Source organism: Diorhabda carinulata, chromosome X, assembly GCF_026250575.1.
Source record: "Diorhabda carinulata isolate Delta chromosome X, icDioCari1.1, whole genome shotgun sequence".
In the NCBI taxonomy this organism is placed as follows: Eukaryota; Metazoa; Arthropoda; class Insecta; order Coleoptera; family Chrysomelidae; genus Diorhabda; species Diorhabda carinulata.
The window spans coordinates 19,810,179-19,827,323 of record NC_079472.1 but is presented as its reverse complement, the minus strand read 5'-3'; the positions used below and the strand labels follow the sequence as shown (position 1 = coordinate 19,827,323).

Sequence of the window (17,145 nt, the reverse complement as noted above, 5' to 3'; positions counted from 1 at the left end):
AATATGAAAAAAAAAAGATTAATTTGTAAGTAAAACCCTAGCATTGACGGCTTTCGACTATTTCCTATATCGTTTATACTCACAATTTCTTGAAGTTCTTTATTATTAGAAGGATTATTACAACTCCGACTCAACAATTTAACTGGTTCTTTCACATACACTGCAGTTGAACACAGCCATATACTGAAAAGTACTTGATAAGCATTGTACAAAATCATTACTAATTTTAAATCATAAGGCTTTTTCTTCTCCATCCATTTTGGTCCAATTTTCAATACGAAAATGAGATAAGTTAAAAGAATCGCAATTACAGGTACTGGAGATTTCATAAACAGCCATGAATCTACTGTAGGATCTGAAACAAAAGATTAAATTTTTTTATTTATGAGGAAGTTTTATAACGGCGATAAACTAGTAGATAAACAGATGATACAGTGATTCCTGTACGATTCAAAAAGTAAAAGCGCCGTTGTCAGGGGATTCATTTTAAAAATTGATTAAAGTCATGAAAAGTTGAATAATGATCCTATTCAAACTGTGTCAACCAACTATACATTGAAGTAAAGATAATCAAAAGTAAATTCGGTCATTTTCACGATGGGTATTGCTGTATGTGTCAATTTCTTCCAGTCCTGCAGGTATCTTTTCAAACTTTGTAATCCTAAACTTTGTATGTCCTCTGTAACTTAATCTTCCCATTTACTTTTCAGTCTTCCCATTAAAATTTCTCATTAGGTTTCCATTCAGTAATCATTCTCATCCTTGTTCTTTCTCCATTTCCGTGATATATCAGTACTAACGTAACCTTTGTGATTTATTTATGTATCAGTTGAGTTTTTCTGGCCTTTCTATACCTAAAAATATATTCTGTCATGACTCTGCATCTGATTGTTCTGCTTCAAAAATACGTAGACTACTTCCAGATTAGATTATTTTTCTTATAGTCTTATTTCCTGCTTGCCAAGGTCAGTGGACTACCAAAAGATCGATCATAAGTTTAATGTCACTTCTCGAGAAGTTATTCAGGTTTCTCAATTGATATGATTATGAATCTATTGAATTGTTTCAGGACTAGATTATTTTTGGTCTGCATCTGATTCTTAAACCATTCATTTAGTTCGTTATTATGAGAGATCTCATTAGCCCAAAGTAGAGCTCTGGTCCATTTTTTTTTCGTCCATTCTGACTGATATACTGTGAAAGCCTGGTAGTCACTTTGATGTTATGTACTTTTTTTTATTAGCTAGGTTTTCTAAAGAATTTGTTCACACAATATGCTAGCTTGAACGTGCAATTAATACCTTTCGGAGCCTTGGCTATAGAAAAGGATGTAATTGTATTTTTCACTCGAACGTTTTTGAGCCCATATATTTATTGCTAGTAATTTTGTCTGAAAAATAATAACTGCTTTTCTAAGTGTTAAGGAGAATTTGCATATTGGTCCAAAAATGCCAATTCAGTTCTTCACGATAGCTTCTAACCATCCGAGAAATGCATTTCGAGCTTGTGGAATATCTTTATCGACCCATGATTGGTGGTCATTGATTACCACTTCGAATGGGATGTATACGTTTATCATTTTTATGCATTTGGTTCATTGGATTGTCACTTTTTCTATTTTTACTTATTTTAGAAACCTCAAGTGAACTGTCTTCTGACCTTACTTCAATTTATGTTAGTTATAGCAGCACATACTATCCTGAAAATATTCTAAAGCTTATATTTATTTGCGAACATTAATCGCTAATGAGGTTTCGTACACTAAGTAACAACGTTTGTTTACTGATGGTTAATTATTTTTATCTGCAAATAATTAACTATGGGAAATTTTATTTTTTTGAAAGAGTACAATTGATATTCAAAACTGTTTACGTAGTGCTTTTAATTTTATCGTTTTTGTTATCATTGTCATAAGAATTACTATAATTTGTTTTTCACTTTTTTGATGTCCAAATACCTATAATCGTAGTAATTTTTGCCCATAGTTGATCAAATTGATTTCAAACGCTTTCAAATTTGAGGTACTTACAATTCACCTACAATCGTAAAATTACCTGTTTGTTTTTTATGATCTTGAACAGTTTGGATCAGTCTGTTCGTAATACAATTAGAGTTGGCGCTACTGAGGAGATTATTGTTGTATTTTGAAGGTGTAATACAATACCCAAATTCCATCTCCTATAAGGATAGAGTTCACCAACTTCTTATTTTTGCCTGCCCCTTAACATTGTTGAAGAAACTTGCGAGCACATTTAAGGCGTTGCTTCTTTTGCCTGTTAGTCTGCCACCGATGGACCTAATATGGAGCCTTCTTGCAATAACCCAATATTTCCGTTAATAGCGTCATGGGAAGCTTCAGGAAAGCGTTCAATAAGTTCACGGACAGTGAACCTGAGACCTTTAAGCAAGCTCACTGTTGATCTTCTGGATAATCGCATCTGAAACCGGCACACTTCAATTCCGTTCTTTATCGTAAACCTCAGTGCGAAATCTCAGTATGTGCGGATAAACTGAAGCGACGTAGCGAGTCCCCGGCTTGAGAGTAGGGGAACCATTGCGCTCGGCATTGTTGTCGTATATAGCCGAAGCTGTAGTTAATTGGTAACCTTAGTTTTGTACAACTTTGGTATTTAATTTATAAATATTCACGCTGCTCTATCATGATTGGTTCAGTTAAAGGTCTATGAGTGACATCTAGCAGTTGGAAATTTTTTTTATGTATTAAAACGTTATCAATCTCATTCCTCTTAAACGTTCTTGACACGAGTATTGGCGAGCGATAGAGACAACGCCACTTCTTTTGTCTTGCGCATCTTCCAAATTCTCCAACTCGCGTTTTCTCGTGTAACCTCGTCGAGAGTATGAAAGTGTAGAAAATATTACGGTGGTTAGATTTTTATGACTTACCTCTTGATTCTGCAAACTCACTGTAATTTTCAACAACTAGATGCATTAACGACGTCATTTCAACTGAAACAGAAAAGTAACTAAATAGTAATTACATGGAATATATTAAGTGGAATAATTAAAGATTCACTACCAACTGCTCTGCTTCGATTAAAAGAAGTTACAAGTTCACCAGGTGTTTTTCTAAGCAATTCTTTGAAATTATTTGTTACTCGAGGAAAATGACGAAATGACGAAGTATTTTCGAATCTATTTTTTAAGATTTTATAATAAAAACATTAGAATTTGAATTTGAACAGTTGTGATTTATCAGAATAACATAAATTAAATTAGATTTTGTGAGTAAACTAATCCATTATCAACAGAATTTAACAATAAAGGAATAAGTTTTCTAATCTGTCAAAATTACCAGAAATACCTTCTTGGTTGCATTATATAAGAATTGCCTTCTTCCAAATTCATAAATTAATCAATAATGTGAAAATCCATGCAATATCACGGTTATGAAAGAAGCCAATGTAGTTATGCAAGAAGAGCTGATCATCATCAGCACAGACGAAGTGCTTAAGCATAAATTGAACCGTTGTGAAGAATTTTATGAAATGAGAAACATTGAGTTAATCACTGTGTCCGGAGACTATGCGCCATCAATTACTAGCATAAAATTTTAGGCCACTGGAATCAAACATGGCCGTATCAGCTTAACTCACAACGACCTGGATTTACCACTACACTTCCGACACGAAAAATCAATCAAAGTGGATTGCGAGTCTACTCCAAAAAAGGTAAAGAAGGACTGCTGATTGCAGTGTAGCATTGAAACGCAATACCCTTCATTCTAACTCATCAATTTCTGAAAAAGACTTCAGTGAGTTTACAGAAAAGGCCTGAAATAAAGAAGATTTAGAAACATAATTTATAAATATTTCTACAATACACGGAGATTTGAAGCTACAAACAATCGATAGCTCACCAGATTTGGCTATTTTACAGGGTAGGCCTTAACTTTTGCAATTTTGTAACTAGTCTAACGTAGAAGCTGCTTTTTTATGGCAATTTCAATGGTGATAAAAGTTAGAATGTTACCATAGGACTCAATTTTTTATATTAAATCTTTACTTTGCGATTTCAAGGTTTTTTTGTAGAAAATATTTACTTATTTAATTACTTTTACATAATTTGTAATAAATATTATGTCTATTTATTTAGTTAAATTTTGATCACTAAAAACCGACTTTTCAAATCTGTAAGTATACTGAATATTCAATTTTTAATGTAATTTAGCTGTGGAGGTCTGAGGTCTACGTACTATTTGGATAAGAAGATATTCTTTAATCATGAGATATCTACTTGCAAATTTTCCTAATCATAATATCAAATACCTCGCTTTTTTATAACTTGGTAGACAGACCAACCATTCAGACTAATTATATCATAAAGTGAAAATAACGCGTGAAGAGAAAGTAGAATGGAACATTTTAAATAACATTATTAAGAACATCACATCAAGGCGCAATAGCATTCTAATTAGTGCAAGAAATTACCTCCAAAATATTTAATGAATTCACAATTTTTCTAATAACAGTAAAAAATTGATGAGTAGATTTCTTACAAGTGAAGTTCTTAAGTAAGAGATAAACGATTACTTTAATAAGATACTTGGTGTGACCTTCTTTATTCTCATGCAATTTTTGTGTACCGACAATTTGTTTGTTGATCATTAAATTCTCTCATCATCGGAAAGAAGAATGACAGGATCAAAGTAATTTAATCTTATGCAGCCGAAATTAAACATGAAACTAACAAATTAAATTACTGGTTGAAAGAGACTGAAACGATACAGTAATTTTAGATTAAAATTAGAGCTTACCAACTTTTAGCTTCTTAGTTAATTCATTAATTTTGTGCTTATGAGGTTGTAGTTCTGAGCACAGAATATGTCAGGTCAGACTGTATTGGTGGATTTTTTTCCTTGTTTTTTAGTTATGAAAATATTCGAGTTTTATTTTTAAAACTGATATAAAAAAATAGAAAAAATCAATGTTTAAAACTCAGAAATGTCCTTTAGACGATTGAACACTGATAGACAGGAGACAAAAAGAACCCATTGGTTTAGCAGTAATTTATAATTAAATTACTTTATTTCCAAGATAGATGCTCTACATGAATCATTAACAATAACTACGAGTATATGTAAGTTTAAAATGGGTGAAGAGTTTTAAATAAACGTTCAATTAAAAATTATTTACGACGTGTAGCTAACAAACAAAACAAACTTTTATCCATTCTGTGACTTTCCAATGTCGCGATTTCACCTTTTCGGCAAAAAGATATATTTTGGTCAAGTCCGAAATTTGGTCAGAATATTGAGAAAAAATATCATTCAAACAGACCTAAAATCAAGACCATCAACTTGCCAAAAATAATTACTAGAGTAATGAATATTGATAGGTATTCGATATTTTTCAAATTTCCACGACCAAAATTCAAAAATTAGCATGTTGGAAGTGGTGCACGAAGCTTTAAGAAATAGACTGTACGAGTATCAAAAATAAGTGAGGGAATACAGGAAGGTTTCAAGAAAGAAAGAACGGATTAGATATTTACCCTTAAAACGATGGGTAGAAGCTATGAGCGAAATCTTAGCCCACATGTTATGTTTATAGATTTTCAGCAGGCTTTTGACACAATAGATAGAATAAAAATATGTATTGCTTTAAATTTACTAGTCAAGATGAAACTAGACGTTTTCACATAGTAGAATAAAGAACAATAGAACTGTAAAATTTATAGTTTAGAAGAGATTAAACCAAGATCCTATATGAACATTTGTCTCCATAATTGCATACGTAAACGACTTCTCTTTGATAACCAGAAGAAAGAAGGAAGAGAGTATTCTGTGAACTATAAGAGGAGGCAAAAATTATAATAATAAACTAAAAGAAAACAAGGTATGGTACTAAGTCAGAATTATACAGAGATTAAAGCGAGAGGAGAGAAAATATAAGTAAGAAAACGTTTGCGAACTACTGTACTTGGGAGCATAACATAAATGAAAACAAAGAATGGACTGAAATGAATAGAAAAATAGCTCAAGGAAGTTAAGCCAGAGGATTATTAGGAAAGTTAATAGGGTTATATTAGGTATTAAAAATTAGAATATATCGAATAATAATAAGACAGTTACGGTAGGGAAACATGAGTTTCAACGGGCGGAAGAAAAGGTTATATGACAAAGGAAAATGTTTAGAAAAAAAATTAGCAGAATAAAAACAAATGAAGAATCATGGCGAAGAAGAACTAACCAAAAATTGTAGAATCTGTATAAATATCCATCACTGACAAGTTTCATATAAAGCGTGAGATGGTTGGGGCTTATTAAAAGGATGCCTGAAAACACATATGCAAAAAAAATTGAAAAAGGCAAGAAGGTACTAGAAAAAGATAAAGAAAAAAAATAATAATACAATATAAATTAAGTCTACATTAACTTTTTGTCAACTTTTACCGGTTGGGTCTCAAATACAAATCCACGTACCCAATAAATAGAACTGCAAATCTTTAAGATCTGGGTATCTTGGTAGTCATTTTCTACAAATTTATTTGCTTGGAAATACCTCGTTGATATAATCCCGAGTATTGCGAAATGAAGAGGTTCACTAACTTGCTGAACCTTATGTCTTTATGCGGAACATTATCATGTACAGTGATAGGAAATTCTTCACTAGACGATTCATAATTTGCTCACGATAATCTACTCTTCAACCAGGATCATCTTTCGGTTATTTTCGGAAGATTGTAAATTTATAAGAATCTTTATTGAGAAGAGTTAGTCGATAAGGACTTGTATTTATTGGATATACATTTTCTTTTTGTGTTTTTCATTTGGGGAATTGTTGGAAAATGATTTGTAGAATTTTTTTGTAATTCAGTGAAATATTGAATCCACATTCTCAGCTTCATAGTATTTGTTGTCTTATGAAAAGCCTATATGAATATCATTTTTTCTTTTATATTTACATTGCTAATTTTCCAAGAAATGTTTATAATTGCTTAGGAATATAATATTGATATAGGATAGTTGTATTTAACTGTACGAACCGCACCCTATAAAAATAGCCATAAAAATGACAATGTACAGAATCAACGATGAAGTCATATATTTTCAAATTGTTCAGCTTGTGTACATTTTTATTTTATTTAAAAAAACCAACTAGAAATACTAATAGACTCTCAAAACAAAAATTGACATGTGTCTATAGGATAGTGGAATTATCCTTTACTTTAGCACCTAACTCTTAAAGACGAAAGTTTTTATTTTTTTTTTGCTACAAAACATATTTTTAGAAATTTAATGTTATCACATTGTATGTATATTTATACTTCTGAACATTCTTGATTTTAAGTCTCTTCTGTTTTAAAATTAGTTTTTTTTTAATAATTTTTGAAAGATAGATGAAAATTGACGTTCCGACTTATTTATGTCTTTATCAAATATGATATTGACACGGACAATCTGTGTATTTATATTTTATTATCAAAATAAAAATAGAAATGTATTTTTTCCTTAGCAGTAATCAATTAAATTATTTGTAGTTTTATTAGAATTTACAAAATAAGAGCTATAAATTTTAATTAAATTATTTACTTCTTATTTATCATTTATAGCTTTTTCGTTCTTTTGAATGTGAACCATTTCTCCCTTTTTCGTGTATTAGATTCCGTTCCAAGTATTTTCGAATTTATATAATCGAATTTATGTTCTTCTGATATTTCATGGTTGATTGATGCACTTCTATTTTTTTATCGTATTGATGACCTTTCAATGTCTTTTCTAAATATTGAGATATCTGTCCTATGTAGACAAGACTTAACATATAATATTACTTCTTTTGTTTTTTTGTGTTTTAGATATTAATTTAGTGAAATATTTAGGTAATGTCCTATATGATTTATATTAATAACATATTTATTGAAATAATTCGATAGTTGTTGGGAAAGTCCTTGTAAGGAAAAATGTTTTATGTTTATGATTTGTTTCTGTTTTGCTTTTTAATTGATTGTAGTACATGTTTATTCTTTTCTTGAATATGTTGTTCATCATTTTTTCCGGATGATTATTTTCTTTCAATTCAGTTTTTGCTTTTAGAATAGCTAAGCATCTAAATTCAGTATCTGATAGTTGGATAGATCTATCAGCCAAATTTATTATTATTGATCTTTTTTGTGACATATTGTATTTTATTGTATTGCAAAAATGGCAAACATAGCAATAATACTAATTGCTGATTGATTATTTTTGCACGTTTGCAAATTATTGCCCTGGGTAAAGGTTATTCGCGTTCATTTTATCCATTATAGTGTAGGAATAGATAAAAAGCAACACAAAGTATTTTTTAATGCATTGTTATTACATTCAGTCGACTATATACAGGGGCGTTGAATAGTAATGAAAAATTTGTTGTTATTTTGAAGTAACCAATATATTAACAAATATATAATGAATTAACTATCATGGTAAAACTTAAAGTAAATTCTCGTTTGTTGTTTGTCATTTTTTTTGTAAAATACAGGAGCCAAAACTTTCCCAGCTTATGATTTTGATCGTTTTAAGTAGATTTCATCGAATTCTGTCTATTCAGAAAACAACTCTATGTTTAAAAAGTACAATAATGAAACCAACCAATAATCAATGGTCGCCATCAAATTCACCAACTAAACTTTCTGAATGCAAAATGTTTATAGAAAAGAACCGTTTTGTGAAATTTTTTTCTCAATTTTCTGAAAGAACTAAAAAATTAAACCCTTTTTTACTAATACAACATCTCCCTCAAGATAATAGTATATTATTTTAATTGAAATTGTTTACGAAACAATTAGTAAAATATTTCCCTTTCAGTCAAAGATGTATTTTTAACATTTAATCGGTGATACGTTTCTTTGAAAAATGAGTGAGATCAATAACTTTGATTTTAAGAAAGATCAAAACAAAAATGAGATGTCTATAAATGACCTACATTTCTGATATTATTAATATTGCAGTCCACATTTTAACTATAATAACATGTTACGTTAACCAAGCAGAACTTATTAAACATAATTGGGTAGTGCAAATTTCTCTTATGAAACCAAATAACTTTACTAAGAAGAACGTTCAAAATCAGAAGAATATTGCCTTTCTCTTGTATCTGCTATGTTATAAATTAAATATTCATATCTCTATGTAATAATTTATCAATATATGCAAGGTAGCAATAAGAATTGATTATTAAACGGGTTTTGATTCATTCCCTAACTTTAGAAAATAGTTCTCTATTTGTACAATGTATTCAAGCATAGCTGGTACCTTTATTGTCATCAGTATCGGCGTTAATGATATAAGAAAGAGCCAAAAAACCACGGAGTGTTTCAAAATTATCGTATACAAATCATATCTGGTTTGTTTTACAGAATAATTTGAAAAATGCTTTAAACATAATCCCATAACAAATAGACTAGTGATTAGGTTAGTTAGTCAGTAATAGTTTTTTATCTAACTCATACAAATACGTGAAATTACATAATATTATGAATACGTTTAAAAGCGTCCGAAAAGAACAATGCTTTTTAAAATTGGATAATCATTATTATAATTTGTACTGTTGTTAAAAAGTGTGAAACGTCATCGTCATTTTGCAAAATGTTTTTCAAATTGATAAAACACTGATTGTTAAGCTAAATAAAGATGGAAGAAGAATCTGCTTGCATTCAATGTAACTCAAAATCTCCTTCCGGAAATTTCAAGAAAAATATACATGAAGTCATATAGTGATTTTTTGGATTAGTGCGACACTAAAAAAATCGAAAATTGCAAGGAAAATGCCAAATGTTAATGGATATTGTCAACGTTATAGTCCCATTATTCAATGTTGAAAACTACCATAATTATGTCTACAATTGTGTTTTCGATAAAAGTGTTTTTTAATGTGATCGTAGATAAAATATTGTATGATACTCGTTCGTGAAGTACTTTTGCGTACTCGTGCGCCAAAGTATCATGTTTTTTATGAATTTTTTAATGATGATATTCCTTTATAAGTGTTTTTCTATTGACTAGATTATTGACATAGTTGAGCAATAATTCTTGGTATGAGATAATTACTTTATAATTATATATTTTTTTAATCCTGTTTTGAATTACAGTTCTTAATCAAGTGAAAATCGAGCGATAAAGATACTTTTATGTAATTCATTCAACTGTTTTTTCAAGATTATTCACTATTCACACTTTTTTACTCAATTATAAATAATTATAATTTTTCAAGACAGTTTAATACGGAGTTTTTGAGTATATTCAGATAACAAATTTCTTGAGCTACGTACATTTTTTTGAACTTCATATACATCCTCTAATTTATAAATTTGGGAGAAAATGTGATGAATACCTATATTAAAAACAAAGTAAAAAGATAACATGAAATTGAATAAAACCTCTTGTCTAGAAATGTACTTATTGCAATATTGAATCCATGATTGGTAGCTTTTCTGGAAGACTCATCCGCTTTGATAGGAACTTTTATTTCCATGAAGAACTAGAAACCGTATGGTGATAGATGTGGTAAGACGGACGTGGAGTGTGCCCATAACCATAATGGATAAGGAAGATATAGACCCATTTTCTAGTCCTCTTTCGTTCCAGAGTCCCTTTTTGAATTTTGGAATACACAGTTTTTCTTTTGGAAAGAAATATTCTCCTACTATAGAAGAAACAATGTCCATAGGCCTAATATTCGACTCTGATTTTAGGGTTTTTCATTGAGGTCTTTGCATTTGCAGAGATTGTGATTTATGCACGATGTAGCCTCTCCCCATTTCCTAAGAAATCATCTGAATAACATTTTTGGTAATAAGCTGATTGGTCCAGGAGGTCCATTTGCATGGGACTCATGTTCCCCTGAATTAAATGCAATTCAGTGATTTTTTTTGGTGATATCTTCAAAGTTTGGTCTATGCAGCACGGGTAAACACAAGGAACGAAATGATCGATAGATTAAACTTCCATTATGATGCTATAAGGCAGAAATCTTTGAATGCTCTTCCAAGTTCAAAGAAATATCCGTAGACTTCGGAAGCGTGTAGAATTTTCTTTGTCAAGTATTCTTCTAGGAAAAATTCAAACTTGCTCAATAAAGCATTTTCAAAGATTTGCCCAAGACCAATTTAGACAAAGCGCAATCATTTACTTCTTCCTGTAATAACTAGCAAACATATGGCATTAGGAAAAACTGTTAATAATAGCTTTGTCGTTGTCTGATGCTGTAATTCGAAGGCGCTCTTGCAATTTATTATCCTAATTCATTACGTAGTATTAGATGTGTAAGTTTTTATACCTATTGTTTCTATGAGTTACAAAAAATTCTTGTTTCGCGTGAAAGACTGAACACGTTACAGTTAGTGGCTTCGTTATTACTTTTGTACTATAGCCCAAGAGCTGATTATATTTTGTTGAAGCTACAAATTATTCAACACTAAATGGAACAGAAGAACTTACAAAAAGGAAAGCATTAAAGAAACGTTTATTGACAATTATTAAAAAGGATCAAGTTGATTTAATAATTAATGAAAGTTGAATTACAAAATTATTATATGACTATGTTAAATTGGATTTTTAACATCCCTTTCTTTCAATATATCAGATAAATAAATTGATATATATATATTGAAAGAAAATGTGGAAGATTTAATATTAAGGCTGAAATGTATCTATTGGTGCCAAAAATATTTTTAGTGCTAGTACCTCAAAATTCAAATTAGAATTGTATCGCGAAATTGCGGATTGACCCAGAAAGAAACAACGAAGCAAAGTGAAGAAACTGGAGAAAAAAACAACGATATAGGTAGCTAGAACTATAATCAGTAATAATAAAATATAGAGGAGTATAATGGTAGAGATATTCATAAACTTGTATTTACTACAATTAATATGGATTAAATATAATAAAAAGTTGGTTTTTCTATCATATATTCAAATGAATTTAAACAAATATTAATATAATAAATAAAAAAAGACAAATTAAAATGGAAAAACCAATATTCTATTGTAAGTACTTACAGTATTTGGTAGTTCTACGAAAAGTATTCTTATTTTCGGTTTTGAAGAAAACTCCACACTTCACTGTAACGAATGCGCACTTAGACCGGGTCGATGTGACCACAGCTAAAACCGCACTGAACCTTGTTTGATTAAACTTATACTAAGAATGGCACTTGCTTCATAACCGACTGCTTTCACTACTCTTACTCGTAGAAAACGAGCTATAATTGAAAACGATAATACCAAATACACCAGGTTACGTTAATTAAGTTTAAAAATTGTGTCACTAGATTTCGGTAAGGAAGACTGAGGATACAAGAAGATGAGTTATTTATATACAGTTGGTAAACGATTGTATTTAAATATTCATTAATTGACAGTGAAATGAATAATACAATAGCTCAAAATTACAATAAGTTTAAGAAATCTAAATCAATAGAATTTGATATTGTTTGAAGATTCAAGGCTTTAGTTTTATTATTTATTTGTTCTAAAGAAATAAATGACTTCATTATCTATTGCTTTGCATTTGGTTCTAATAAATCATCACATCGCTTCGTTACAGCAGAAAAAAAACAAAATCTGGCCACTGAAAGATTAAATACCTGTAGTATTAATTATAGAAGGATTTAGATTTGGCATTTAAAACCAATCAGGAAAAAAATTCCAACGATCAAAATTGAAAATTAATAAAATAATCGAATTTCTAGTGCATAATAAATATTTATGAAATATGAATAATGAAAATAAATATAGCTTAAGAAAACTGAAAAACACGATTTTAAAACTCGTCAAACTGAAAAGTTAATACTTATTTATTTTATATATAAGTTAAAGACATTGATGAATGAAAAATACTAGAATTCTTGTCAACAAAGCGCCCCACGTTTTTCACATGGCAGTTTCGAAAACGGGAACCTACTAATTGGCCTCAAATTTTTTCTAGATACTCTATCATACACTATATGATATGATATATACAAGAATTTTTGACTTCTCGCAAGGAAAGGGTATGAACAAAATGTTAAAAAATGTTTTCCCAACCTAACCTAACCACGTATGTTCAACTAATGATATTTTGTGCCTATATTTAGATTTTTTATGTCACAAAAAACTCCGCAAATTCCTTCATCCAGCACCGTCATATTCCTTCTACGCTATGCAATATTTTTCTTTAGGTAAAATTTCGATTTCCTTACAAGAATGTAGAGTACTTTCACGATTTTTAAACTTATTCTCTAATGTAATTGTTTTCCATTGTATCACGATCGAATATTGATGTGAACGGGATTTGAGCCCTCGACCGGCGAATCCGGAGGTTGACGCCTTAGCCCGCTCGGCAAACAAAAACAATTAAAGTGGTAGGATATAGTAACAGTAATAAGCCACAAAAGAGAGTTACAAACAAGCTCACAAGCTTACAAACATATCTACACACAGGTGAACCTAATAATAAGTAAAAGGGTGTGATTTTCCTTAAACATCAAGTGGTAAGAAGCAAAAAAAGAGTGTTATGAATAAGAAGAAATGAACGAAAATTGTATAGACACGTTTTTCTCTATCACCACCAACCCCAATCAATTTTCTCTTAAGGTGGTAAATACGCCTGGGTCTCCAGGTCATAGTAAGGGAGTTTGGTCGCGATGAGTGGCGAAAATGTGAAAATATATATTTCTGTCCTTTTCTAACGCACGAGCTCCTGAAAAGGTCTAAAAATTTCGGAAATGGTCTAGAAAGTTCAAAAATGTGTGATCGATTTAGGATGTTCTAGAAAGTTCTAAAAATTTCAGGAATGATCTGGAAAGTTTTAAAATGAATCCAAACTATTGTAATCAATTTAGATTGTTGTAGAAAATACTAGAAATTTCCCGAATGATCGAAAAAGTTGCAAAATGAGTGCAATTTATTATGATCGATCTAGAATATTTCAGAAAGTACTCAAAATTTTTGGAGTGATTTGGAAATTTCTAAAATAAGAGCGAACTATTGTAATCGATTGAGAATGTACTGGAAATTTCTAGAAATTTTCCAAAAGCTCTAGAATGAGTGCAATTTATTGATCGATTTAGAATGGTCGAGAAAGCTCTAGAAAGTTCTAGTATGATCCAGAAAATTCTAAAATGAGTGCTATTTATTAGTAGTGATTTAGAATTTTCTGGAAATTTCTAGAAATTTTTGGATTGATCTGGTAAGTTCCAAAATGTGTACGAGTGTTGATCTAGAAGGACCAAATCAAAGTGATGTACTAAATATTCTGGCAATTTCGGTGTCTGATGGTGTAAAAACCTGGTATGGTATTTTCTATACCATGAAACATTTATTTTAAGTCGAAAACGCCGGGTTTCGCTGCTAGTTTTAAATAAATTCTGATATTTCTGGTCGTCGTGTATAATTTGTGTAAATCAATCAAATTTTTGTAGGTGACCCACGATAGTTTTTGTTTTGTTTCTAAAGGAAAATAAATTAAAATAACCAAACAAACGACTGATGATAAATTTTTATAGCACATTTTGATGAAAAGAAACTCCGTTTATTAATATAAATTTGGTTTTAATTTTTCTCTCTCCTAACCAAACCATACATAAAATTTAACAACCCATTGTCAATTCCAATTACAATATCTAAAATTGTTATTTTATGTACACAATAAGTTTTTTTATAAATGAAAAGATAATATATCGCCAGCCGTTTCAAAGGTTCATTGGAGAAAGTGAAGAGTTAAACGAAACTTGTGATCTCGACGTACAAATTTCAGAATGGGATACTTTCTTCGAAGTGGAAATCGTAAATTCCACCTATCAATTTATTGATAAATATTCAATTATTATTTGTGGTTCTATTTATTGTAATTATGAAATTATTTCCTTGAAATGAAATTCCACCCTTATTTAATCCGGATATACTTGTATATATGTCGCAGTGAATAAGTTATACCCCTACAAATACAATTATATACTGGATCGTGGTTTTAAGAGAGCGATTCATTACTATCTTACTTGGTACATAGTTATAATACCATTCAAGTTGAACTTTGATCAGTGTTCACGGTGCGTTAACGTGTATATTAATTGAATTTTCGCCACTATGTTTCATCATAAAGTAAACAGGAACTACGTTTATTATATAATGGAAGAAATAAAAAACTAGAGAAATCATGAGAATAAAAATTATTGAGTTTACCATTTAAATTTCACATTTTTAAGGCTACGTATGGTTTACTCTTTAGACTATTGCTAGCAAAATTAATCAATTCAGTAATATTAGTTCTGATATATGAATATAATTCAGTTATTTTTTTGAGCGAATCATATATAGATAAATAAACAATACTTTGCAATATATGGAACTATCCTCTTCGAAATGAATGGAGCAAACCCGCGATAAAATAAATAAGGGGTATGGTACCTAAATGTTTCCAACCAGACTAAAATCGTTTTTGTTAATAATTTATCAATCGACAAAAACATAAAATAATTATAATTATTGAAAAGCAATGGAAATTGTTTGTGTTATTTTGTGATTTACTTCATTCATTTACCATATTTTAAATCAATTTTATCCTTTCGACCACTGGGTCCTGCGTTGCCAAGTTTTTTTGTTTTGGAAACCAAAGTTTCAATACTATAGGTATTTCTGATCTCATAATAGAAAGTGTAATATTTTAAAAGAAAATAATAACAGTTTGTGTAGATAAGATTAAAACCATGCGACTTATTCATTAGGTGGTTGAAAACAAATTCATAAAGCAGCGTTTGGAATATATTGGAAACGTTGGATATAATTATAATGGTGTGATAATTCTCAATAACCATGGACATGGGACGAATTCGTTCATTTTTCCACATCATTGTGAATTCACCAGATATTAAGGAGATAATAAATAGATAACATCTAAACAGACGCACAGTCTCGTAGTGAAAATGCTAGTGAATAATGAACAACAGATAAGAATTTTTTTTAAGTTAGTTAAAAAATCAGACTCAGCAAAAGAGGGTAACTATTCCAGTCAAAAATTAGGAGTAGATGAGGTCATATATCCGTACTGAAAATAATCAGCAAAAGTACTGGAATATCAACTGGTTGGTGAAGACATTCGTTCCTATGGAATATGCTATTAGGTATGCTCGTAGTTCTCCTATTGGAATTTAGAAAGGACTCAAAATTCTTGGGAGCACTTTCCGACGTATATATCTTTTAATTTTGGTTCGCAGATCCATAAATTTAATATCATTATTGGTACTCATAAATTTTTTAACAGATGATATTTTACTTTTAAGTGTGTAAGGATCTAGGAATTGTTTTGGGAACGCTAGCGGACACTGCATCTTGAATTCCAGAAACTTCAAGATATCATATTATATCTTTTCTATTATGTAACCATATTATTCTAGATCGTATTAATCTTCACCATTAGAATCTGGCCAGAGAATCTATTGAGGTCAAAAGATCTAGGAAGTCACTAAAATTTTGAAAATTTGAAAGTTTCCTGGAAGATCATCCTTACTATAAAGTGAGAAAGTAAAAGAGAAAGACATTCATCAGAAAATTTGTTAACTTTCAAGAACTTGAATTTTCTAAAAGTCTCGATTTTTTAGTAATTTCCAGAATTTCTCCAATTTATTATCTAAATTAATTTCGATCCCCGATCGTCTATTGTAGCATATCACGCTAAACAGAAAGATTATTGTCAGTCGAGTTGACGATTGCTCTTATGCGGTGAAGCAGGTTACAACGTTTAAGAAACTTAAGGAATTATTTTGGAATACAGGGCCGAAAATATTCATACCAAGTGCATTGTTAACCTGGTTTAATTGAACACATGCGGATGTAGCTATCTAGTGGAGACGATTTTTTTAATTTAATTAATTTGGCAGGTTTTATTTTAAATCGATCATTTAGTGAAAATACTATTTGTTTATACTAAACAGACTAAGAATTGAAACAGTTGGTTTGTTTATTGAATTCAATTTTATATTCAAGAACAAACATTTTATAGTATTTTTCACAAGAGATATATTTGTTAATCAATGCCAAAGATTTAGTAAATCTTAGAATACTGAGTATTGAATTAATGGCTGATATAAAATAAGATATTGAAAAAATTTAATAAAAGAACACAACTTCTTGGCATGATTTCAACCAAGTTGGTCAATGAATTTTGTGCG

The 17,145-nt window shown here is 30.1% G+C and overlaps 1 protein-coding gene across 1 annotated transcript in view; it reads right to left on the bottom strand.

Moving 5' to 3' along the window:
- The window catches only part of LOC130902363 (uncharacterized), a 40,084-nt gene that overhangs the window by 9,661 nt on the left and 13,278 nt on the right, over window positions 1-17,145 (bottom strand). The window contains exons 6-9 of the mRNA XM_057814458.1: window positions 16,046-16,115; window positions 11,999-12,140; window positions 2,908-2,970; window positions 84-355 (exon numbers count right to left, since the gene is read on the bottom strand). Of these exons, the coding sequence (XP_057670441.1) occupies window positions 84-355; window positions 2,908-2,970; window positions 11,999-12,140; window positions 16,046-16,115 (547 nt within the window). The remainder of the gene's footprint in view (window positions 1-83; window positions 356-2,907; window positions 2,971-11,998; window positions 12,141-16,045; window positions 16,116-17,145) is intronic.